The sequence below is a fragment of the Mus pahari genome, chromosome 15 (genome assembly GCF_900095145.1).
Source record: "Mus pahari chromosome 15, PAHARI_EIJ_v1.1, whole genome shotgun sequence".
Taxonomy (NCBI): domain Eukaryota; kingdom Metazoa; phylum Chordata; class Mammalia; order Rodentia; family Muridae; genus Mus; species Mus pahari.
In genome coordinates this window covers 69,397,423-69,425,063 of record NC_034604.1, presented here as the reverse complement: position 1 = coordinate 69,425,063, position 27,641 = coordinate 69,397,423, and the positions used below count along the sequence as shown (strand labels likewise).

The 27,641-nt window shown below is 41.9% G+C and overlaps 1 protein-coding gene and 1 pseudogene across 4 annotated transcripts in view; one reads left to right on the top strand and one right to left on the bottom strand.

The window, feature by feature from the left end:
- Window positions 1–26,455, bottom strand: part of Smad2 (SMAD family member 2) — a 63,871-nt gene extending 37,416 nt beyond the window's left edge. For 3 of the 4 annotated variants that reach the window (XM_029546739.1, XM_029546738.1, XM_021214142.2), the window contains exons 1-2: window positions 26,190–26,455; window positions 5,897–6,184 (exon numbers count right to left, since the gene is read on the bottom strand). In XM_029546739.1, the coding sequence (XP_029402599.1) occupies window positions 5,897–6,132 (236 nt within the window). In that variant the 5' untranslated portion in view covers window positions 6,133–6,184; window positions 26,190–26,455. Of the gene's footprint in view, window positions 1–5,896; window positions 6,185–25,929; window positions 26,015–26,189 lie in introns of those variants that run through there. The other variant, XM_029546737.1, reaches the window with a different exon arrangement.
- Window positions 11,242–12,116, top strand: LOC110332835 (annotated as a pseudogene).
- Window positions 26,456–27,641: the final 1,186 nt, after the last annotated feature.

The following is a 27,641-nucleotide window of genomic DNA, read 5'->3' as shown; positions in this document are numbered from 1 at the left end:
CCATGGGTCTAAGTAACACTCTTCCACATTCTTGTGGAGGCACATTTTGTGTGTGTGTGTGTGTGTATGTGTGTGTGTGTGTAGGGGGGCGGGGGACATGTGTAAAAGAAGACTAAGAAAACAGACTTGTCTTTTAATTTTAATTAGATTTTGTTTTCTTTGTCTTGCTGTATATATAACCCAGATTTTTGTGGCATTCATGAGCCTCTAAGAACCGAGACTACCAGGTCCAGTTCAAACTGCCCTTTAACACAAAAACTGACTTCAAAGAACACCAAAAGCAGTGCTAACTTCAGCAGCACCTCAACTACAAACTGTAATACAGAGAAAAGTGTAAAAAGTGAACAAGAGGTATACACACATATACACACACACACATATACATGTATATATAGATTTATTTTTATGAGAGCTATACTGTAGCCCTCCAAAGACACACCAGAAGAGGGCATGGGATCCTGTTACAGATGGTTGTGAGCTATCATGTGGTTGCTGGGAATTGAACTCAGGATCTCTGGAGGAGCGGTCAGTGCTCTTAACCACTGTGCCATCTCTCCAGTCCAAACAAGAGGTATTAAGAAGACAAGAATTAAATTGCCCTAAATCCTATTTAAACATTTAATTGTATTAACTCTAAGAGTAAAGCACAATTTTACATATGACATTAGGAAAAGATTATCGAGCATTTTTTCTTTCCATCCATAAAAACTTGGTATGCCTCTCTTTTAAAAAGTTTCATTATCATTTAAACCTAACATTTTAAAAACATTCTTCATCAAACTATGAATATAGTTATTTTTAGTTTCCCCCAGTATAAAGAGTGAGTCCAATATAAAGTTTTCTTGATTCATCAAGATGATGCCTAAGTAGAAGTGTTGGGTAAGGAGACTTACTGCCCTTTAGGGCACCCTCTAGTGTGTGATAAACTTCACCTCGTCCTGCAGTAATTATCTGGGGTTGTTTAAATAAACCAATGGACTGCAGTTATTAACTGTAACTCTGTGTTGTATATAAGTGAGATCAGTAGAGCTGTCTGTTTCGTATCCTTGTTCAACTGTGGCATAAAACAAGTTGGGTAGTTTTCTTTATTATCAGAGTTCAAGAAACTGAGGATTTCAAACTTTCCTTGCCTATAGTAAAAAAAAAAAAAAACATTGTAAGAACATGAAAAATCTTTCACTGTTTCCTTAGGATGAAAGACTAAAAACAATTACATGATCTCCAACTCAAGCTTGGAAAAGTGAATTCTGTATTCCTACACACACATGCACAATGGCTATGGCCACTATGATACTGCACTGTTAGGTCTCACAGTAACTTGCTCTGAATTATTTTATAGCTCCAGCCCCAACAGAGGGTTTAATTTTGCTTTACTTTATTGTAGCTAAAATATACTAAAAGGTTTTGTTTGTTTGTTCCTGAGTCAATCCCCATTCTGATTTTATGACTACGTTTTCTCCCTTTCCCAGATCTTAAAAATGCAGATCCAAGTATTTCCTGCAACTGTATTGCTTGGTCGAGGCTCGAGGTCCAGTTCTACATGAGTTGCTCTGAGCCATCTGTGCTACTGCATACCATGGTGCAGATAGGCAACCAGTGCTGTTAAGGGTCCAGTTTCCACACCTTTGAGGCAGCTGGGGGTGGAGGAGCAGAAAGAAAGCCAGGACTGTCCTGGGCAATTTTAATTCCATTCTAATATTAGTGGGGCAAAGGGCACAAAGGGGAAAGTGCTTCAACAAGACAGGTGTTCCAGCTATAGACACTGGCTATATTTTAAGCCAGCATGTTTTCCACCAATTGACCTTGTAGTATTAGGCTTGTAAATTTTTAAGGAATTTACTTTATTAATACCTTACTTGCAATTTTAAGTCAATGTGGTTAAATACATTTTATATCACATTTTAGATAACTGTTGAAATTGGGCTTAGATTACCTACAAAATTCTTTTTCAACTCTCACCTCCCATCTTCATAGTTACACTAAATGAAGTGAGTGAATTTCAATTTATTGTTTAAAAATATTTAATAGTTGGGCTGGAGAGATGGCTCAGCGGTTAAGAGCACTGACTGCTCTTCCAGAGGTCCTGAGTTTAATTCCCAGCAGCCACGTGGTAGCTCACAACCACCTGTAATGGGATTTGATGCACTCGTATAATGTGTGTCTAAATACAGCTGCAGTGTACTCATATAAATAAAAAATAAATAAATCTTAAAAATATTTACTAGTTAAGAAATGACTAATTGACTTAATTTTTTTACTACTGAAAAGTTTTAAAATATGCAACATCAAACTACAATGTAAGAAACCTTTCTCTCTCTCTTTCGGATCAACACCAATCCATACACACCAATCTACACTTCACACAGCACACTAGGTCACAGGCATGGTGATTCAGGCTGGAATGACCAGGAGGCTTCTCTCCTGCTGGTTAGCTTTCACAGTACTGGAAGACATATCTGTGGGTTGCTAGGGGAGCCACAATAATGACAGGTGGGGCAAGGCATGCCCATGGGTGGCTGCAATAGTGGCATGAATGTGAGGAGACAACCAAGAGTTTCCTGGCCTGTTCCACAGAAGACACACATACCCACTCCTGTGACTCTTGCTGGGAAGCTCCCAGGCTGCAGGGTAACCTCATCACTACTGTTCTACTAAATGGACATAATACCAAACTGCCCTCTACATCTCTACATCAACCCTCATCAGAGACTTTCTGTGTGCAGTTGACATTGGTTAACTTACAACTAACTGATCAATGTGTAAAGAATGAGTGTTCAGCCATGAAAGGAAGATCAGTATCACACCCACCCCAGAGCTCAGGGACTGCTGTGGAAGAGGGAGTAGAAATATTTTTAAGAGCCAGGAATTGAGAAGGACTGAATTAAAAGTGTCTTCTATACTACTATACTCATATACTTCTATACTACTATACTCATGAACTCACACAACTTAAATACCCACACAGGATTTATACAAGATCAAGGCAGCTAACAATCTAGCAGAGTGGGGAGGGACTTACAAGTCCCCACCCCTACTGAGCAGCTATTGACAGATAATGGCTCCATTTTTTTAAGGTATGGTCCCTTTCAAGTCAAGTATGCTTAAGTGGATGGCCCACACCCATGTGTGTATCAACAGCACAAACTGTAATCAGTGGGTTCTTTTTACGAGCACAAAGTGGAAAGCCAGTGAGAAGGATGTGTGGTAAGTCTGGAAGAATCTGGGGAGAAATGCAAGGGGAGATGATCCAAAAATATTGCATAAAATTCTCAAAGGAAAAAAAAATTTTTTTAAAAAGTATGGTAAATCGAATAATCTTCTAAACTTCAAATAAATTTTAATAGTAAAACCAAGGTAATATTTAATCAGGTAAGGGTACATTTCAAGCAGAATACAAAAGAAAGGAAGCTAGTACTATGGTGACCGCCCATATTACACACCACGATTTATCTGTAACCAATAAGCACTGTTACCTGCTACCTCACCAGTCCCACTCTGGCCAACCTCACTTCGACAGCAGTGGAGACTTGGATCCTACTCCCATTCCAAACAACCTCACGACTCACCTCCTCACAGAAATAGCAAGTTTCAGGTACAGTAAGAGACTCTCTCAAAAACTACTACAGGAAAGTGGTCAGAAGACATTTCAGTGTCAGCCTCAGACCTCCATGTGTTCACATGGGTAATAAGCTCACATGCAGCTTGAACTGCCAAGCTGGGTATGTAACACACCTTCTACAATCCTAACATCTTAAAGAGGCTGAAGCAGGAAGGTCTCAAGTTCAAGGCCATCCAGGGAGGAACAGAGAGAATGAACTAGGGATGTAATTCAGTGGTAGAATACTTGGCTAACATGTACAGACCCTGTATTTGTTTAATCCCTAGCACCATAAAAACAAAAGCAAAACCAAAAAACCTGTAGAGATAAAACAAAATTAAGCTGCCTTCTTGGTCTTCATATTTTAAGACTTTTCAACAATCCCATCTTTCTAAGTCATGCTCAAGTCTCAAGTCTGCACAGCATGCTGTGTGTCCTTGCTAGTTCAGAGTCACCCTCACCATTACTAGTCCCACAGTTTATACCCAAGGGACATCTGCTTACAGGGAATGAACAATTCTTTACCATCCTTCCATTCCCAACTTCTACTATTTCCACCCCACAGTGATTTCTCCTGACTAATTTTTACTCTCCAAACTTCTAGTCTCTACTGATTTGTAATCTTCACCAAAGAGACTCCCAAGAGGCTTCCCATGGCTTCCATGGGAAAAGAGCATGGTTCTTTCCCAAAGTACTATACCAGGAAAAGTATTTAAGTCTCCCTGCCCTTAGTAGCAAGCAATTCCGGTGCTTATAAGCCAAGAAGTGGACATTTAAATATTTACAACCAAAAACACAACCAAACACACAATGTAAAACCAACAACTAAATCTTGGCTTAACCTTAGCCAATCTGCCAGAGTCCTGTGATCTCCACTTCCAAACACAGGTCAAATTCAGTCACTGAGTACCAGTCCATCAGTCCAATCTTGCTGTCTTGCACTAGACTATGACAACACTGCAACTGATTTCCACATTTCTATTCACCTAAATACACTCACTCACACGCACACAACACCACTTCTTCTTCCTTTTCAGAAACTGTCCACTGCCCAAGATATCTTGTTTAGATAATCTTTTTTAAAATGCAGTTTAAAAAAAAAAATCCTTATTTGATCCTTCGTTATTTAGTCAAACAACTCCCTCAAACACTAAGTGAGCTCCTTCTCCCTTCTTTATTCTCCCTCCGTGAGTCCTTCAATGCAGGGAGGCACTCACTCGCTACCTAAGATCTTGACGCTGGCCCTTTCCTTTTCTGAGTCTCGGTCTCAGTGAGGTGCTGCTCCCTAGAGATCAGCTCAAACCTTACCAAGCCAAAGCAGCTTCTTTAACCTTTAGCCTGGCATGCTCTCTATCCCATTACTGCACTTGTCTTCTTTTGAGTTCATTCCTATTTTAAACTTCTTTAATGGGTAAATCTCCCTCAGGGACTTCCTATTTCCTCATTACCACACCCCCATTTGTCTAGGAAACAATATGGTGCACAAACCAAGCACTTCATCTGCACATGTAAGATCAAACTAAGACAAGATATGCATGAAACAAAGTAAAAGAAATGGATAATTATTATATCAAACAAGGCAGAAAACAAACTACTACTTCTGACAAGCAGAAAGTCTGGTGTTACTAGGACCCATTATCTACAAGCATCAGGTGTAAACTTCCCAAAGCTCACTGGAAACAAGCAGAACCAGCCCTCACCTAAAGCACTGCCATCACTCAGGAAGTTCTATCTTCTGGGCAGACACATGCTATAATGTATAAAGAAAACACTGGAATATACTTTCAAAACAACATGTCACAATCCTCCTAACCGTTGTACTCACATACAGAATGATTACAATTACACTCAAACTTTCAACCTCTTAAGAACAGGTCCTTCCAGTGTAAGACGCCAGCCTCTGAGACGACTTCCAACTGCAATGCAAGTTGAGACTCTGCCTCACCTACTGTCCTTTCTTAAAAGTGTGTCTCAGCAGCCTTTCTATTTACTGATGGACCAAGGCGGGAAGAAACTACTAGCCAGCACTTGTCTGCTATAGCTTTGAGTATTTGTTTAACTTCCATTCAATGAATATTTATTCAGTTTTCAGTCACAGAGATGAGAATAGCATGTAACTTTAAGTAACAGAGATAAAACAATATATCTCAGTATTGCTTAAAAGTCACTACTCAAGAAAATAATCCCTAAAATACTCAAGGCTTAAGAGAACAAAATAGTTTACTTTAATAACCACTCTACTCTGTGCAGATGAAGTGCTGCAGGCTCCCTCCCCCAGCACAGTGCCCGCCCACTTACCTTGGTATGGTGACACACTTAGTATTGCAATTCTGAGTGGTGATGGCTTTCTCAAGCTCATCTAACCGTCCTGTTTTCTTTAGCTTTTTCACCAGACTTTTCACTGCTTTTTCACACCACTTTTCTTCCTGTCCATTCTGCTCTCCACCACCTGCTCCTCCAGACCCACCGGCAGATTTTTTCCATCCCAGAAGTCTCTTCACCACTGGCGGAGTGAATGGCAAGATGGACGACATTTTCTTACCAAAGGTAACAATCCACACTCAGAAACAGCCTGGTAAATCTACCCTAGAAAAGACATTGAAACATTAATTTTAAAGCTAACTTAAAATAAACCACAGCACACAACAGAAATTCGAACTCTTCACTTATTTGAAGTTTTTTCTATACTGATGACGATGCTGTCTTTACTACTTTAAATGAACTGTGGCAAAGAATTCTTTTGAAAATCAAGAATACTCAAATCTTGGGCAAATACAGTTTTGAAAATAAAATCTTGTCAACGCTCTGGACAATTCACTTTTCTAAGGCCATCTCTCTTTATTAACCTCTTCAAACTAACACTTGATGAAGATTAAGGTATTTTCACAAACACCAAGTTTTTCACATTTTTAGGAATTCAGTCTATTCTCAAAAGATTTAGCAAAAACCTTTTGAGACTATATAGTTAAGTGGAAGTATATTTGCCTAACATAAACAGGCTCTGGGTTTAATCACCCCACCCCTCAACAGTAAGGAATGGAAGACACTTAAAAATAAAATATATACACACCCAATGTTCACGGAGTTTTACACTTTCATTAAGAATAAAAAAGTGATCAAATTTGTAGAGAAAAGGTTTACTCAACCTCATCTGCTTGAAGAAATCCCTTTAATGCCATCTACCTTAATACGCTTTTCATCTTTATCTAATGATGCATACAGTAAAATTAAGTATATTTTTTCCTATATCAAAGTGTCAGCCTGTAATATCTTTTATTTTATGTACAATAACAGGCTTGTAAGAGAACTCTTGCAAGCATCAACCTCAGGTGTCAGCTCTTATTCCCTGAGAAAGTGATGGGCTGATTCCTCTATGGTGCCACTTACTTTCCTCACTATGAAAACCGTCTGTAGCTCTAAGACTTATGTGTATGTATCTGATGAGGCCAGCAGTAAGTTACTATGTAAGCACATTTTTGTATACCTTTTTGTATGTCAGAATTAATGTCTTTTCATTTGCTTATTTTTTATGCACTTAGCACCAAATTTTCCTATTCTATGCCAGTCTTTCAAGTAAACAATCAGCTGACTGTTGTTAATTCTGCACACAGCCTCGCATCTTAGAGTGTACTAGTATCCCCCATTCACGTCCCCATCATCCTTATCTACTGCATCTATTGTTTCATGGAGAATTTCCAAGAAAGAGATAAAGATGCCAGTAAGACTCGGTTGAAATACAATTTTATACACTATTATTTACTTTTATAAGTAGCAATACTGCCACTTGTTGCAATGATTAAGATATGGTACACTACCTTAATTTTCCTTAAACAACAACAACAACAGCAAAACAAACCTCGGATAGTTATTTTAACCTTTTCCTTAGTACCCATAAAGGAAGGATACCAGAGCCTAGAATCATCTATTACCCATCATTTGCCTGGATGGTTCAAAAGAAAATTTCATATTAAGGTTGTTTTAAGTCCAGGTACAAAACAGACATTAGAACTGATTTGGACAGCTTGCCTCCTGAGTTGTTTTAAATCTAGAACAATTCTTACCCTCTGCTTTTCTTTTTCTTCATAAAACTGACTCAGGAAGGAACATCGAGTCTCTATGTGAGACTCCATTCTTTAAGTGTTTTCTTCGTGGTGTCACTTCTATTCTATTTGTACAACAAGTTAGCTATACACACTCTAGATTTATTTCAACCTACATCAAGACACTGTACGTTCTACCTGTTGTGACAGCTAGTGACAAACTATCAGTTTGTAGGCTAAGAACATCTTCCATCATCCTTCATGCAATATGATCTCCCTTTAATGACAGATCTATTTATTAGGATTGCTTTCCAACTCTAGTCTATCCATTATTAGATTTAGTTCTTTAAAAGGAACTTTTCCTCATCAACTAGGGCTATGTAGTTATCCTAAAACACATTTACTTTATTTAAGTTAAGTCAAGTTCAATGCTTAAGTATTTCATTTTAATGTCCATTATGTCTAGTTTCCTGGGGCTGCTGTCATAAATCACCACTAACCCTTATAAGGGCATTTGTCACTAGGTTTGGGGCCCATCAAGAAAATTCAGAAAAATCTCATTTCAAGATTCATAAGTGTATCTTTTAAAACCCTTTTATCCAAATAAATTCACATTCACAGGTGTGTGTTTGGAAGGGGTATGAGTCCATTAGTGAACTCTAACTCTGATTTACCCTTGTTTCCCAGTCTCTATACTGAAAATCTTGGTTTGAATGAATAGTCACTTGTATTACCTTTATATTACCTTACTATGTAAGGAAAAAATTCGAAATAATACCAATGTAAGTTCTAGAACTAGGATTACTAGGCAAAGTTAAGATTTCTTTGCAGCTCTATCTACTGATAATAATAAAAGGACTGCCTTGAAAGTCACCTAAAATAACCACTTTCTCCAGAGGTATTAGCAGCCTGAGAGTTACAAGTCATTTCTGTTACTTAAATTTTACACTCACCACGTCCCTGTTTACACATAACCAGTGTCTGCCCACTCTGCGAGCTTCTTCATCCACAGAGATCATTGCTCTAGCTTTCTGCAGTCTGTGTTGTTTGCAGCAGACGCTTGCCCCCACTCTCACATGATGCACAGCACTACTCTGTAACTAGAGATCTGCACCAACTTTACTTCCTGAAGTCATTCTGTACCCGGTTCATACAGTGAACTTGAAGACAGGCCAAATTAAAGTATCAAACTGAACCACAAAGGTGTGTGCAGGGTGGAGATCCCAGAACATCCAAGAAGAAATGTTAATTATGCTTATTTAATGTCTAGTCTGCCCGGTCTACAATGTCTCAGCACGTGTGGCTGCAGCCGAATGCAGTTCAGTGGGCAGAGCCTACAGAACATGAGTGAAGCTTGGGCTTCATCACCAGCAGTGCAAGAAGGGAAACACAATGACTCACATGGAAACAAAGATGAAGAATGGTCAAACCAACTTTGAGAATAAAAAGGGAAACCAAATGACCTACACTGCCTTATTTCAAGACTTGAAAAAAAAATACTAAATAAAAAACCTGAAAAGCCTTAGTAATTATAGAATAGGCACAAAGGGAAAGCTTACAAACTAGACGTTAACAGTAAGTCCAGGAAGAGCCTACTATTTACGAACTACTTTCCACTAAAGGTACCAAGTCAATCTCCTTTTTAACACCTTTTTAGTATGTAAATGATAAGCATCTACCACTTCCTCATATCATTCTTCAAGGCTAGGCAGAATCTTAAGCTCTTAGAGGACTGTATTTCCATAACCTTAGAAACTTAAAAAGCACCAACTATAAATTCCTATGAAGTAAATCATCAAAGCTATATAAAACTCATATAAAAGTTACACTAAAAAGTAAGTAGACAAGCCACAGACTGGAGGAAATTTTACAACACATATCTAACAAATATATAAAACTGAAAAAAAAATCAGAAGAAATATAGTTTGCTAAATAAGAAAAAAATTACAAACATTTAATTAAAGAGAGCAATAGAATATACTAGAGGGTGTTAAGTACTACCACTATCAGAAAAATGCAAATTAAAACACAAATGAAATACTGTTTCCTATCACTAATATGGTACTAAATATTTCGGACAGCACCAAATGTTGGTAAGGACACAGGCTACCTTAGTAGCTTACCACTGCTGTACCGAATTCCCCACACTCACTGCCTCAAAGCGGCACAAATGGACTAAATCTAGGTGTCAGTCAGGCTGGGTCCATCTGTGTGCCTTTCCTTTCTCACTTGTGAGGATAACCCTCTGAGCTCACACCTGCCACCTCCTTTTTGTCATTAAACCTCTCACTCACATCTAATAAGGACATTGTGACTACATTTAGGGTTTATTCAAATCATCCAAACTAAGGACCCCATCTCAAGACTATAACTTTTTTATATGTATAGTGTCCCTTTTGTCATTCACAGGTTCTGGTCACTGTAGCCTACACATCTGTGGGGAGCATTTGGCCTACCCTCGAACAATGGCATACCCCTACACTGTGAAATACTGCTGATACAAGCATAAAATGACAAAATGCCTTCCTAAAGAGTCATGCATCTCCCCACAATACCATTATACTCCCATAGACATATTCGAGAAAAAGGAAAAGGGGGGTCGAGGAGCCGAGTCCCCCCCCAGCACACACACGATGGAAGGCGAGAACCACTCCTTCAAGCTGTCCTCCTATAAGCACTCCATTGCATATGTTCCCTGCCCCCCCCATAACAAAGGTAGAACAAATTCTTCAAAGAAAAATAAAACCATGCCCACAAAAAAAAAAAAAAAAAAAAAAAAAAAAAAAAAAAGACTTGTACAAACTGAGAATATAGTGATACAGGCCTGTAATCTCAGCCCTCGGGGAGCTGAGATTCAAGGCTAACTTCAGCAAAACTCACTGGTGGACAGGGACTGGAAGTATACTTGTATTGTGGGGAGCACTGACAGCTTTCACAATTTAGACACCAAAAAAACAAAATCAAAAAAAAAAAAAAAAACGAAAAAAAAAACAAAAAACAAAAAAACCAAAACAAAACAAAAAAAAAACAAATGTACCTTTCCTTAGCAATTCAGTAGAGCCAGTGGGTAGGTAGGTTTTGCTCAGCTGGGGAGTTGTAAGGCAATAAAGAAAACAATCAGAACACAACAGGAACTGTTAAACTGTCAACAGGGGCTGACTAATAAAACATAAGCAAGTACCATAATGCATCAAGCTTCATTTGACAAAAAGGCAGACATATAAAATCCCATCAGACACATGATAGCCTTCATTCCCTTAGCAGGGAGCAAAGGATACATTTGGCCCTGTTGTGTTCCTACTGTCCCATCAAGTATGCTCTTGGGAAGCCAACTGTATAATGCCATGTGACAGTCCCTTCCTAGCACAGAGAACATGATCAATTCAACCTCTGGAAGGGAGGGGTACCACAGAAGTGACACCAGAGCAGAAGTCTCAAACAAACAGCCCACAGGCTGAGTCCACCATGTCTTCTTAGGTCACCAGTTTTGGAGCTAATCACTAGTGTGGGTACTGGAAGCAAGGTCAGAACATGGGAGCAGTTAAAGCCAAGTTGGCTTTGTGCTTATCAAAAAGACTATTAACTTCTTTGGGAAAACACCAAATGGCGGATGACACCGGTGCAGCAGGAGGGCCCAGAGGACCAGGGGTCCCAGGATTAGGAGGCCGCGGCGGCTTCCGTGGAGGATTCGGCAGTGGGCTTAGGGGCCATGGTCGTGGTGGTCGAGGCCGTGGCTGTGGTCGAGGCTGCGGGCTCATGGAGCTAAAGCTGATGACAAGGAGTGGATCCCCATCATCAAGCTGGGCCGCCTAGTTAAGGACATGAAGATCAAGTCCTTGGAGGAGATCTTCCTGTTCTCCCTGCCCATTAAGGAGTCAGAGATGATTGACTTCTTCCTGGGTGCATCCCTAAAGGATAAGGTTCTGAAGATCATTCCGGTGCAGAAAGAGACTCAGGCTGGCCAGCGGACCAGGTTCAAGACATTCGTCGCCATTGGGAACTACAATTGTCACGTTGGTCTTGGTATTAAGTGCTCCAAGGAGGTTGCTACTGCCATCCGAGGGGCCATCATCTTGGCCAAGCTTTTCATTGTCCCTGGGCGGAGAGGCTACTGGGGGAACAAGACTGGCAAGCCCCACACTGTTCCATGCAAGGTGACAGGCCAATGTGGCTCTGTGCTGGTGCGGCTCATCCCTGCCCCCCAGGGCACTGGCATTGTCTCTGCTCCTGTGCCCAAGAAGCTCCTGATGATGGCCGGTATAGATGATTGCTACACTTCAGCCAGAGGCTGCACTGCCACCCTGGGTAACTTTGCCGAGGCCACCTTTGATGCCATCTCCAAGACTACCTGACCCCTGACCTCTGGAAAGAGACTGTCTTCAGCAAGTCTCCTTCTCAGGAATTCACTGATCACCTTGTGAAAACCCACACCAGTCCCTGTTCAGAGGACCCAGGCTCCAGCTGAGGCTACCACATAAGGGTTTTTATACAAGAAAGATAAATGGATTAAGTCTGCTAAAAAAAAAAAAAAAACTGTTAAATTAGTAATTTCAGAAACAATTTACATGACCTAATAATGTCCAACTGGATGTGGGCATTTATGATTCAAAGGCTTTGCTTCCTAGTCTGGCAGGCAGTATGCACAAGTACATTCAAGACCATTGGGAACACTAGGGGGCAGCTTTCCCGAACCAGGCCCCAGGATCAGTTTATACATGCTATCAAACTAGATGTGCCAGTCACACAGCTAGGGCCACATAAATTACAGTAGAACCGGAGAGGCCAGAAAGGACTCACGGACAGGCAGACCAGGCGTAGCAGACACAACTGCAGGCAAGTCAAACCCAAGACTTGCCTCAAGGCCAGCCTGTTATGCTACCGAGAATTTCATCTTTCAGGATAAATCATCTTTCTGGGTTAGTGACTGATCTCTGTGCCTGTGAAAACACTGTTAGAAGAAGAAAAGTTCTAAGACTTTACCTTAAAAGTTTCTATAACTTTGTGAAGTGGAAACTTCTAGTTTCTTTGGAAAGTTATGTCAAATGATGTTTTGCTGGGGCACACAGGTGAAAGAATGTTTTGATATAAAAAACACATGAAAAGACCCAGGATGCAGGAGTATAGCTATGACCCCACAGACAGTGGGAGAAGAGCACCGAGCATTGGTTTGCTCCGCCTTGCTATTCTTTGCTAACAACACACTTGTATGTATTGGTTCACCTTAAATAGCATTGTTGAGCTCAACTTGTGATAACGCAGCCACTGAGAGAAACTTGCTTAAAAACTGCTCACAAGGTTCCCACAGCGGCTTGCTGCTTCTGCCACCTCTCCTCAGGCTGGTTGGTGAGCCTAGTGGCTTCCAGGATTGACCTACTGCTGCCAGTTCGTGCCCAGTGTCTGTCTGCTTGTCTGCCTGCCTTCAGAACTGGTCTGCAGCTGTTGAGTCATATTTGGTTTTTGTTACAGGACTGAACTGCTGCCAAAGAAGATCAATCTTGCCCCTAAAGAACTAACTACTTCCCCACTTCCTAATAAGTTTTCTCTTCCACTATCTCTGCTGTAGTGGAATAGGACAAGTTGACACTTATTAAAAGTAGGTTGCAAAAAACCTGTACCTACAACTTTGAGTTCAAATATTGTGGTCACAAAAATTTAGCCAAAAAACAAATGAAAATTAAACTTCTTGACCATCAGCAAAAACTCAAGATATTCTCCTTAATATCAGAAAAATCCCAGCAGATTCTTACTATTAGAAGTGAAGATATGAAATGAAATCAACTTAAATTTAAACCTGTTTTGGGTTATCTGAATCACATGACCTGTGCAGTCATGTATCAGTGTCCCTTATTTTACCAGATCAATTATGACAATCTGGAACTAAGTAAACACTTAGTTACCAGCAGTAACTTTCCCTATCACGGTAACAAGGCTGGCTGACCCTCTCTAGATGATTTTTACATTATATCCTAACATTTTCAGCAATACTAATTAAAATATTGGATGGCCATTTATTGTACTTTAAATAAAAAGTATTTAGCCATTGCTTGAAATGCAAATGCATTGAAAATTAAATGAGAAGACATGGCAATTTGTTCCAAGTTAAATACAAATGTAACAAAAATAAAACTCAACTTCTAATCATACCACAAAAGTATGATGTGTCATTTACAGAACAGAAAGGTTTTCTTCAATAGTATGGCAGTAAGCTCACTGCATGGAGGGGTTTTTATTTTGGTTGCTAGCATCTGCAAGAACTAAGTTCAAATGCTACCTGTTTCTAATTCCTGCAATAAATGATACTTATATAATGCAGGTTTTTAAAGAACAGAAGGACAGCCTTGATGCCAAACAGTTTAAAAACTATCTTAGTAAAACTAAAAGTCCCAGATTACTCACTGGAAAGTTTCGATCAGGTAAGGTCTAACTATCCTGAGTTTCTAGCAAAGTCTTCTAATTATTAATCGTTCCCTCCTAACTCTAGCAAACAGCATTATCTACATACTTTATCGAACCGTGAGTCCTCTTTTATGCAGTATTCAACCGTTCTTTTTTTAAACCGCTTTTAATGTAGATGATACCTGAGAATATGCATTCTTTAAAACAACAGCAACAACAACAACAACAAAAACCTCCCCCAAATGACTAGGGTGGTTTTCATGCTCTGATGTTATCTTCTGAGCAAGTTTCATATAAAAATCCTACAGAAGATCAATTAGATGTGCAGTACCTTTGTGAAGAATGCATCTGTGTATGAAAGTGTGGTATTTGCAGTTATTTTGGACTGGATATACATCAACATGTCATTGATTTTTCTTTTCCACAAAGGTCTCATACATTTTGCTAAATTTACTTATTCTTCCAAGCATCATTATTATTGAGATGGATGTTTTTTAAAAAACAAAACAAAACCAGTAAGGTTCTGAGAATCTGTCACTGTAGGCAGAGCAGATTTTGGATGTGCAAGGAGAACTAAGTTCCATTCCCAGATCACACACTTTATATTAAACACTATCCCTGATCCATTATGAAATGTTAGGATTGTGCAATAATCAAATACAAGGCATGCCAAATATAGTTAACAAGCTCTAACCACCCTTCTAATCCCATTCCCTCCAGGTACTTCTCAGGAAGAACTATCCTGTCTGCTATGGGTTCTGTCACAAAGTTCTGTTCACTTTATAAGCTTATGTTGATCCTCAAACTCTGGTCAACTGGCTTTCTTCACTCAATGATACAACTATCTGTGCTAGTCTATCCATAAATAAGATCTCTATCCTTGCTTACAGCTGCTCAAGTTCCTGTTTCCCACACTTAGGGAGGTCTACACTCACTCTGGTACATATGCTTTTCTACACTGTGTGAAAGCTGTCCTGCAGCAAGCACTTTGAAACTTTAACTGAAGAGTCCCATGGCAAACACACTTCACACTGCAACCTATTGTGCATCCATGCCCATAACTCTTCAGAGACATTCTCTATATGCTGTACTCTCAAGAACTATGACTGTGTAGGAGAAGCAAGGTAGCAGATCCTAAGACCTACCAATTCTAGAAAATCAAAAGGAAAAAGACACGTAACACATTTTGATTCTATGTTTCTAATATTTTAAAAATATAATAAAGCCATCACCTTGAAATATACTAACTGCAAGGAGAGATGGTACAGAGAACACACATGTCCAATTTTACCAAGTTCAACCAAAGTACTTAACCAACTGCCAATCCTCCAGAAATCATAAGCCTTTTCAATTATTCCTAATACATGACATACCGGACCTTCTAATTTTAGTTGGAGGACAGATTTCATATACAGGGGTCACATGTGATAAGGAGTTGGGGGGCATCTGCCACTGCTGACTATCCAGGATTCTATTCCTAGCAACCCCTGGTTCATAGTCACTATCTTTTCTCTTAATTCATAACATCACATATATATTCAATTATATAAGCTTTATATGTCTTCAGTCAGCAAGTGATTTTTGAAGGTGTTTTGTATACTTTAATATTTCACACCAATGTGCTCAAATGTATCAGCCAGCTACCCTAAGTGTTGTTTAGTGGTATACATCACTTCTACCTTTAAGATCATCCTATGTGATTTGTCTGTACTTGTCTAACACATTTAACATTTCACCTCTAGTAGCCAAATAGGAATGGATTTCTACATCTAGTGTCCTCCTCGACACAGTGTTTCTGGGCTCTTTGGTTTTCCTATGGTAGCATACACCTGAGGCAAATACCACTGTACTTTAACCACTAAAGCTACATGCTCCATCCAGGTCCGTGCTCCCTACTTGCCTCTCTAGATGCTCTCAGCTGCTGCTTCAGCCATCATATCTGCCTATGGCTATAGACTCACGCCATCCCATGATGGAGGCTCGCTTGTTCTGAATCCATAAACCATTCTGACTCATCAAAAGCCCTTTCTTCTGTAAGCTGCCTTTATCACAGTGTTTTATCACAGCAATAGAAAAGTAACCAATACAACACGAGCTTATAGATACATTTAATTTCCAACATTTTATTTTATATTTTCTAATTTCTATATATTTATTCACGTTTTTTTCTCATCCTTCCCTACGAGTAATTTTTTTCTTCATTTCTATCTACTTACCCCAAGAGACTTATCAAACTACACATTCTATTTTAATTCTTCAAAGGGTGACTCTTAAATTTGTTCAAATGGGAAACTTGACCTCATCAGTGCATTACAGGTAAAGATAGTAGCCTATTAAAAGGCATAATAAAAGTAACTGAATTATAATAATAAAGGATCCAGATATATTGTCTTACATAGCAGATCTCAGCTACAAGGATGCCACAAAGGATGAGCTCTTAAGCCCACAGGTTCAAGATGAGCACAATCCATATTTCCCTTTAAAAATACATGAATTAAAAAAAAAAAAAAAACCTGTAAGACTAGGTAAGGAAAATGGCATATAATTAATAGGTAAGAAATAAATACTATCTGTAAATAACTTAGAAACTATTACCTCTAGGTTGGCTGTAGGGGAAGCTAACTCACAAGGTTTTACTACAGCTGCAACTGGGAGTCAGGAGGGAGAAAATAAAACTGAAGGCTGTGAGAACTGATCCTTAGGGAAATCAATCCTTAAAAGTAACTCCTGAGCACTCTCTAGGTAACTAGCTGCCTCTCTGTCTCACTGTTCTGTGGGGTAAAACAGAAGCCCAGACCAGGGAATGACTAGGTACCACTGAGAACAGAGTAAATGAGCATAAGTACACACTAAAGACTCTCCCAAGCCCTGTCCCCTGTTGGCATCTGCCTCTTAAACATGAGGAGCCAGACTTCTACCTGATGTGGTCAGATTCTTTTTTCTTTTCTTTTCTTTTCTTTTTTTTTTTTTTCGAAGACAGGGTTTCTCTGTGTAGCCTTGGCTGTCCTTTATAGACCAGGCTGGCCTCGAACTCAGAAATCCGCCTGCCTCTGCCTCCCAAGTGCTGGGATTAAAGGCGTGCACCACCATGCCCGGCTGATGGTCAGATTCTTAAGACTCTTCAAGAAAGTATTAATCAAGCTCAGAGAAGACATACACATACTACTCCTGAGAGCGTACAAACAGCCCACGCAGCTCCCTCGTCCATAAAACTTAAAGGGACAAGCTTCCCCTACAGCTCCTGTTTCTGTCCAGTTTTTTGTCCCTTCTTAGTGAAGCAATCACAGACTAGCTAAAGAAAAGTGGCAAATGAAAACAGAAAAGGGGAGCCTCAAGAAAACTGAGATTGCATACAGGGGAGAAAAGTCAATCATCAAGACAGAGAGTTAAGGCAGCAACACCGAAGGAAGAGCAGCATGTACTCATAAGGCAAGGGGAGACGAAGAAATCCAAGTGTAAACTTGATTTCTGTACAAAGGCAGAGAATGGGAAACAGAAAAATCACACACACACACACACACACACACACACACACACACACACTCACAGCAATAGATTGAGAAGAAAAATATATGAAAACTCCCCAATCGTAGTAGCAGAAAGAGCAGGAAGGTGAGAAAAACAGGAGAGGGTGAGGCCCAAAGTCCAACTAGGAGTTCCAGAAAGACAACAGAGGTGACAGAGACAAAGGGCCAAAGATGCCAAGGAAACTGCCTGAAACTAGACAGGTGCTTCCACATAGAAGGCCCACCAACCGCAACACAGCAAATGGTCACAACTCCCCTGGCCCCACAGCTGGTGACAATGAAAAGTTGTGACATTCAGAAACATGTAACATACATGTGCATGCACAAGTGTAAATATGAACACCACACACACAATCCCAAATGTTGACATCACCAAAACAAAAGGCATTCACTATGAACTGACATAAAGCAACCTACAAGATGAACTTCCAAGTACAATAGCTGGCCATATCTGCTAAAAGGTAGTACTTGTCCAAGTGTGCTTAGAGGTGAACACAAGCTTGGTAGCACTGTTTGCCTCTGCAAAGGCAGATGAGTGATAAGGACTTATTATGTATCATCTGATTTTCAAGGTAGACCAACACACCTTCTTACATGTACATCATGCCACATTTAACTATGGCTGTACTTTCTTTTTACATTTATTCTGCTTCACCTTCTTGTGATTGTTTCAAACACTAGAAGAAGCTTTATTTTTGACCTACTTTTTCTATCTCTCAACTAACACAAGAAACTATGTAGTCTATGTTTGCAGTGGGAGAAATGGGCCTAACCTGTGTCTGTTCTGGCTATTTATGTCACAAGAAATCGAGATTAGATATGACTGCACATACCTCGAAGCCCATACCACTGAGCACCAAAAGGCTGAGTCGGGAAGATCCCGAGTTCCTCTCCTAGACTACACGGGCAGCCTCTGTCTGGACAGACTAAATAAGCAAACAGCAGTTGGATAAAGGAGCTCATTCAGGCCAACAGCCGTGAAAATAGCACAGCCAGAGGAGAAAATACCTCGGAACTTGCCACTTCATCTTAGAGAAGAAGAAAAATCTGGCAAGAAAAATTCTTGGCAAAAGTTGAAATGGAGAAGAGAAGCAGGTGGTAAATACAGAAAGCAAGTGCAGGGCTGGAGATGTGTCTCAGTGGTAGAGCACTTGTCTAGCATGTAAGAGCCTCTAGGTACAGTCCCAGGTACACAGAGAGAAACCAAATATAAATTGTTCTTTTTAAAGCTATGAAAGGAAGAGAAATTTCAAATATCTTTAAATGGCAGAGGAATATGAAGTATTCCCTAACACATACATGAATTTTTACTGCAACAGACTCTGGAGCTGGGGAGATGGCTCAGTGGGTAGGAGCACATGCATGAGGGCCGGAGTCTGATTCCCAGCACCTACGTACAAAGGTATGAACCAGCTGTGGAGGGGGATAAAACAGGGAGTTCCAGGTTCAACAGAGGAAATAAGGCAGAGATGGGTTGAGTTACACACCTGATATCCTCAAGGCTCTGGCCTGTGCATGGGTGCATGCACACACACACACACACACACACACACACACACACACACACACACACACACAGAGGACAAGAACCAATTCCAGAGCCAATCATGTGCTCTGATGGTCACATGAGCACCTTGCACTCACTCCCACACCATACACACAACAATAAATAAAATAACAATGCTTAAAAAAGAGGTAATCCTGAAAAAAAAAAAAATAACAATGCTTAAGAGAAGCTCAAATATGTTAACCACAACCAAAAAAAGAAAAAAGAAAAGACAATGAAGAATGCCTTTAGAATGCTAAAAGCTGAAATGGAATTAATATAAAAATCATTATTTTAGACTGTTGGTAATGAATGTTCAAACACAGCACACTAAGCAGAGAAAAACATCGCCAATGATCTGAAATTTCCTGTGTTAGTCAAAGAAATCACTGGTAATGAAGGCAATAATAAGGATTTTAAAAATTAAAATGCAAAGCTCAGTAGGAGTGCTTGCTTAGTAGATTCAATCACTACCACCAGCACCTCCCCCATTAAAATGTGTATTTTTAAAAAATTGAAAACCAGATTTCTCAATTCTCTAAGTAATAAGGTTCTTTCCAAAGTTTTACATTAGTAAAGGACAACGCCAAATGGAAACCCAAGTCAGTCCCGCGGAGGATGGTGGGTAATATGCCTTCTAACCAAGCAAAAAACATTCACAGGTGCACTGTCATGGACTGCTACAACTAAGTGTGGGTCTGGACATTAGTTCAGTGAGACAAGGGGTGAGTTCTGTGTAGACAAGCTGCTCCATTTAATTCAGTGAACAGCCTCCTGACACAGGGAGCACTGTGTAGACAACTTGTTCCATACTGGCCAAATTTACACCTTTAATAGGCTGCACGGAAGCTGCATCTCGATCGTCAGCTCGTAAGAATCAACTTCCCCAGATCATAAATGTGCACCAACACAAGACTGCACAGGCCCAAATGCAAGTCAGCAGAGTACCGTGCATTCTTAATGGGCTTCCCAGTTCCCAGGATGGTCTTGTCTTACTCCTGAAGCATTACCTAGTACCACATCAAACATGTGGTAAGAGCTTGTGGGCTACAAATTCAACTAAGCATATCTAAAGCAGTTGGTGCCATAGAACCTACAATGGTGAAAACGGTCTTTACTTGTGATGCCTTATACAGCAGCCAACACTTGAAATATTGCCAACTAAAGTTAGATTATAGTTAACTAAAATAATACAGAATTTAACTTCAGTTCCCCTGTCTCATCATCTGTATTTCAAGTGCTGAACAGGCATCATAGCTGGCTGCTACCTGACAGATACAGATACACAAGCTTGATTTTGTTTGAATCTTTTCACAGTCTATTCTTCCTTCCTGAGTGCATTAAACCTACAACTACCCCACCCGAAAAAGGAAAAGAAGCTGGGCTTTGCAGATAACACATGACAGACTGGCCTTCCTTCCTTCAGGGCAGTGTCTCCTTACTATTGCTTTATAGACTCATAACCAAGGAAATCCCAGAGTCTCAAAAAAAGTCAATCTAGAAAAATCATAACAGTTTTGCATTAAGTTTCAAATTTTAACAACAAATTGAGAATTTGTTCAGGATCTTGTCATGGGTACAACCATAAAGACAGAATGTCTGTAGAGGCCAGGAAGCCAGAAAGGAAATGCAGGGGATGAGGAGGTGGTAGAGAGGATTAACAGAACTAATGATGTATAAACGAGTCATATGGAATCCTATTTTATAAGTCAATTTACCTTTCCATAAGTTGTTATCAGGAAGATTCCCAACCCTCTGCAAAACAACAAAACAAGACAAATAAAAAACAAGCTATTGCCATCTGTCTAAGTTGACCACTAGAATTAAGAATTAGATGATTATTGCCAGAGACGTCACACAATTTATTTCAGCACATAAAGATATCAAGCTATAAACAGAACTAGAAGCTTCCTCCTGTCAGATAGTTTTTATAGTACTGAAAGGCAGAGAAAAGTCACCCACTGGCCCAGCTATAAGCCTTAAAACCTACCAACCTTCCAGGTAGATGTACCCACAAGTGCAACAGTGGCATGGCCGTTCCAGGGATAACCAACTGATTCCTGGTGCTGTACACCTCGTCAAAAGCCATGACTAGAGAGGTCACAGGCCATAAAGAACCTACTACTTGTGTTTTGCTAAATGGGCAAGGTATCAAATTGTCTTCAAATTCTTACAACTAGCTTCTATAGTGAGTTGGGGTGATGGTTAATGCGGAGATCACAACCTGTCAACGTGCTCAGAACAAGAGATCTGCTGAGATCAGCCCTAAACAGGAATCTATTTCACCTTCCTCCAAGGTTCAGACATCATCAGTGAAGAGGGAGGGAGAGAAAACAACAACAGAGTCAGAGGATAGGAAGAAGCACTGTAGAGGACGGATGTGGTGGGAGCTCACGTGAGGGGAGTAAGGGATGACAACGAGGGGGTGTTTTCAAAGAACACTACACTTGTATAAAACTGTAAAAGAATATTTTCTTAAAACAAATATGAAAACACACCAAACCACCAGGCGACTGTCCTAAGAGAAGATTCAGTTAAAACTAAACAATGCCAACTGAACTACAGAGAGAGCACTCACACTGTAGGATGTGAGGCAAGTATGTAGATCACAGAACCACTCTAACATGTCGAGCTACCTGGGCAAACTAGAGGCAATGACTAAATCCAACTGACTTAGTAAAATTATATTTTTTATATCAAATTACTGAAGTTGACTTAGAACCATGTTTAATGACATAAATCTAGACTCATAACTGAAGGCATCACCACAACATGGAGAGAACTAACCAAATTGATCAGTGGCAGTAAGACTAGTTTGTTTAATACAGCTAAACCAGGCAAGGCTGGCTTCCTTACTAGAAGGTCACCAACAATAGTCAGATAGAGAATTTGAAAATAACCCGGAGGTAGAAAGGAGGACCCAAATAAAGTCATCAGACATAGTGGCTTACACTTGCAATCTTAGCATTTGGTAGTCTAAATTACCGAGTTCAAGGCCATGCCGATTTACATAGAAAGTTTGAACTACAAAGAGAGACCATGTCTCAGTAAGTTTGTTTTTTTAAATCAAAACTACTAATATGAAGAAACAAGAAACCCCAATCAGAGTTGGGTAGATTGCTCACATTGCTTTATCTAGGAAATTTCTAGCATACTGTCTCTTAAAGCCTGAGTGGAATTCTTTCACCTGATACCAGCAGGCTAACAAAACGGATGGCCTCCTGTCAAGTGTGATCCAGCACTGTATCTCTAAGGTCACCTTTCTTGAGTGCTGGCTAGCAGAAAGTCTTTTCAGTCTGAAATCAGAGCTCTCTCAGACAAGATACTGTGGGCCTTTCATGAAATCCTTAGCTACAGCACAATGCTCTATCACCCACTTGTTAACCATCCTGAATAATCATCTAAGTATATTAAGTAGATAATAAGGTCTTAAAAAGGGTTTCCCAAACCAAAGCTAAGCTAACTGATGACCATTTACTGCTAGGCTTTCAGGTCTGGTCCTGCACTGAATGGCCACAGACGTGCCGGTCAAGCTATGGGTACTTGCTTTGTGTCTACAAGATTAACTCTATTATCCTCTCCAGGCTGTTATCTGCTTTCTCTTAACAAAGGACAGAAAGCTTAAAGTTCCCCCACCGTCCAGTCTACTCACCACACCCTGTTAAGCCTCCCACACTACCATAATCTACTAGTTTCTATCTACTGTAGACTCAGATGCCAGATAACTCTGCAAAGAACATTTTAGATAAAAAACCATCAAGTTTTAACTAAAACTGAAAGGATTCCCCTATGCTTTACGGTACAAACTTGGACAATTAGGCTCAAGGCCTGGTTGCCCAATGTCCATGTCACCATTTATAAGAGGTCAGGGACAATGGTGCTGGCAAATCATCTGCATTAAGAAGAGCCCAGAAAACTAACCAAAGGGCAAAAACTTTAACTTGAGAACTGGTCTCAAAGAATGTTCTCAATCTTATAACAACCTTAAGAGGTAAAAGCTAGTTTTCCCACTTTAAAAACAAAAAACAAAACTAAGACTTGGAAGTTTAATTCACCCAATACCAAAACTAAGAAACCAAATCAAAAACCAATCAAAGCCTAGGGCTTTGATTCCACACTCCATTATGTGACCTGCTGCCCAGTCTGTATTCTTGGCTTAACTATTTGCATACAATACTCCTTTCACTGGAACCCAAATGACTCAAGTTCCTTTTCTTTCCTTAACCACTTTCTTTAACTACAGGGCAATGGTTAATCAGATTGAGACCAAATTAAGCTCCGCAACTGTACATCTGCTCAACAAGCATGCTTCTCAAAGATTAGCTGTATCTTCAGTTTGAATGACTGCAAAAAGTGGCAGACAGTACCCCCGACCCCAACAAAGGGATCATTCTCAGAGGAGCTAGCGCAGCCCATCTCCCTAGTGCCACCCTTGACACTTGATAGAAAGCAATCAAGTATACTGAAGGAAGGGACTCTGGATGAATTTATTGAATGTTCAAGCTCACTTATGCTCTAATATAATTAACTTTCTTACTTTGGAGTCTTGGCCACAAGACATGGAGTTCTCATTTTCCTAATTCCACTGAGGAGTAGTGGGATGACTAGCCACAGAACGTTTGTTGTGTAAGTAAGTGTTACTTGTCCAATAAAGTGACTGAATTCTCCACAGTCAGTTTCTGATACACCTTTGCAATAAATACTTAGTAGAAAGCGTCTTTGCACTTACAGAAACCAAGGGCCTAAAACTGTCTCTTCTGCTTTTACTCAGACAAAGCATCTAAAAAGATATGCCTCTCTCCACCCTCTAAAAAGGATTCTTGTCCCAAGAATATGAATAAACCTCCATCTGCCAGACTACACTATATACAGCTCCTGCATGCATTACAAAAGCACCTGTATAAAAAGGCTGCTGCAAACATGGGTTTCTGGGTCCAAAGCATTAAACCATCAGCATCCAAACCAAGCATGAAGGGAACCCATTAGGTCAAAAGTCAAATCTAAAAGCTCAAAAGGCCCTCAACCACCAGTTCTGCAGCTAAACTAGTTAAGTTGTTCACTCGGCCTCCCTAATACAAAATACTGACTACAGATACAGTATCTATATGCATCAAAATGAGAGACCTCTTGCTCTACTGAATCACTAATCTTTGTCCACATGAAGGAAAGGGCTACATAGAAAACCATCCCCAATATTCCTAATGAGAGTTAAATCACACAACCAAGCCTAACAGGAAATTACTCTGCAGTTTCTCCCAACACTCACTTTATGAGCCATACAGATTGCAAAGCTATTTAGTGACAAGTACCTCAGAACCCTAAAGACCAAACTTTGCTGAACACATACAACACGAAATCACTTTATATGTAGCTATAAAACAGGAAACAACAGTATTTAAGAGCAGTGTCTTGCTAAGGAACACAAGAGATGTTTGTAATCCCAGTTAGGTCATTAAGCCTAGCCAGTGAGGACCCTTAAACTTAATTAAGTTAACTTGATTTTAACATTAAGCATGTACCTGGGCATTCAGCTTTTAAAAGTCCACAAATTTCCTCATCACCAAAGGTAAGTTTATGCAAAAACAAAGAAATTTTAAAAGTAACATCAATGTTACTTTATGGATTTAATGTAAACATTTGCCAAATGATCTAATAGAGGGGGAACCCCTCTTTATGGAGCTGTTTCATAGCTAAATGGGAGGGGGGGAACCTTAAAACTATAATACATTTTGCTTCTCCCATGTCTGGATTCCATCTGCTTCACTAACTCATGGATTGAAACTATTCCAACTTCATTTTAACTACTTAACACTTCTCTGTAAAGGGGAAAATTGCTTTTTACAGGAACCAAAGTAAACTAATAGGAAAGATATTTCCAGCATGGCAGCAAATGTATTCTAGTGTTAGGCTCAAGAGAAAAATCCTTTCTTCGATCAGTGTTATGGGGTTAAGTCATGAAACCAGAAACAAGAAATTTTGGAAATTGACATTCCAGGGTGCCGTTTTTTGTAAAGATAATCTTCAGATAAATTTGCCTGATAATCCATTTATTTACATGTCGTTTCATTAGTTAAAAACATCGTCATTTAGAATGTCCTAACAAAGCACGACAATAAAGTGGAAGGTTGCTGCTTATTTTCACCTGGGCGTGTTTTTTTATTGGTGTGACAACAAACAGGTAGTGTTTGCCTTTAAGTGTAAAAGGAATGAATAACAAAACCAACCTCGATTTTTGTTTTTCTTTTGTTTAGATTCACAAGGAAACCGTAACACCCAAGGGTAAGAGGACAAAAGTACCTGGCCCAAGGACAGTATCTCTAGAAGAAAATAAATCCAAGCATCGATTGTGAAAACCAATCTGAAATAAGTGAACTCAATTAGCATGCTTCCGAAAGGCTTGTGATTAGAAACTAATAGGCTGTACCCACGGAGCAACTTTCCCAAGTGCGTGGAGAATGAGCCCGGGCAGCCTCAGTCACAAGCGTGTTTCTGAGTACACACAGTGATTCGGAACCCGCGACTGTTACGGTTAACAAAGGCCACAGGAAAGAAAAAAAAAAGAAAGAAAAGGAAAAGTATAAGCAAAGTACCACACGCCCCTAACTCGGCTCCGGGGCCATTCTGCAAGGCACAGAGCGAGAGCGGCCGCGCGCCGGGACAGAAGCGGGCCGCAGCCAGGCTGGGCGGGGCGGGGGCTCGCGGCCCTGCCCACGGCGCCGACCCCGGCCCGCGCGCCACGGCCCGCCGCCACACCCCACACGGGCGGCCACGTGACCCGGCCCCGCACACTCCTGCCCGGTCTCCCGGGCGCCCCGGCTTTACCTGCACGCAGCGCCTGGTCCCGGCCAGTCCGAGCCGGGCCCCGGACCTTTTGTTCCTTCCTCTTCCGACGGGCTCCGCGCTGCCGGAGGAGTGGGCGCGCGCAGGCGGAACTGCGCCGCGGGCCCCCGCCCCGCCCCCAGGCCCGCGCTCGCCGCGGCGGGCCGGGGAGGGCGCCGCCTGCTCCGCTCGCCGCGGCCCCGCGCCCCGGCCCCGCCAGCACCCCGCGCCACCGCCCTCCGCCCCGGCCGCCGCAAACCTACCTCCCGGCGGCTCGCTCGGCGCTCGCGAGCTGCAGGCTTGGCGAGCTGCTCCTCCACCGCCGCGCGCGGTAGCCCCGCCTCCCTCCCCGAGCCGCGGGCCCCGCCGATTCGCCGGCGCAGCCCCGGGCTGGCACCCTGCCGCCCGCTGATTGGCGCCCGCGGCCGCCCGTTAGGCGTGAGGCACGCCGGCCGAGCGGGCGCGCACGGAAGACGGAGGGAGCACGGCAGGGACGGAAGGAGGCCGGGGGCCGCGGGCAGGGCCGGGGGCCGAGCGGGGCGCGGGCAGGCGCGGGGCGCCGCCTCCCGCCTCCGGCCGGACCGGCGGCACGCGCAGCCAATCAGCGACCGGGGAGCCCGGGGTGTGAGCACAGCGTCGGGGGCCTGGAATCGGAAGGGAAACGTCGCTCGCTGATTGGTTCCGCCTTCCCCGTCGAGCGTGAGGCGAGGCGAGGCCGGGTGGGGTGGTACGCCCGCGGTTGCGCTTGAGTTCGTGTCCGGCGCGCTCCCACCGGGCTCGTGGAGGATCGCGGAAGGCCGCGCGGCGTGCCACGCCCGCAGACCCCCTCCCCGGCGCCTCTGGGTGGAGCGCCGCGGCTAAGCCCTCGCCCACCTCCGTCGTGAGGCCGGAATGGACACGTGCTCCGGCCCGGGCCCGCCCCCAGCCGGGTCTGAGCCGCCTGGGCTGGCAGAGCTCTGGAGCAGCCCGGGTGCTGGCCGCTGAGGGGCGCGCCCTATGCAAACGAGGGGGCGGGGCCTCGCTCTGGGGGCGGGGGCGGGTGGCGAAAACCGCGGAGCTGGGGGTTCTTGTCTGTGCGGTTGGTGTTAGGGCCGGGCAGCTCCTGGGTGTGTTTCTCCAGCCCGAGCCGTGGGTTCTTCTGAAGTAGAAGTATTAGTGATACACACTTCGAATGCTCATTGTCAAGTGTGAGCACCTATGAATGTGCTCCTTGATTTGCTGGCTTCTCCCTGGCACATTTTTCCTTCGCTGTGCCCCTGTTCGTCCTAGACCCGTACTTTTCTCACCAAGTTCCCAAATTTGAGACTACTCGCAGTGGTGTGACCAGGTTGATTTTTAACCCCGGCAGATGAAAGAAATGTCTCTTTCGGGTTGCTCATGGTAAAATACAGTTTCGTTGGTCGTGCCCACCTATACCTACCTCTTCATAGGATTCCTGGGAGAGTTAATCCAGCAAGCCTCACTAGCACTACAGAGCAGTGCAGGAGTACTTGAAGCAGTTAAGAGTGGAGCATGCTCTCTCCTCAGATGTGAGGGCATCCCAGAGCAGGGGTCTTTATGTGGACCTTGAGTTATTTGCTCTTCCCTCCAGACATACAGGTTTTTTTAAATAGGCTTTCAGAATCTTCACCACTATTCTCACGGGAAAGATGTGGCTCACCCCAGATGTAAGCCAGTCATAGTTTTGAACGCAGCTCTACTCCAAATCCAAGACC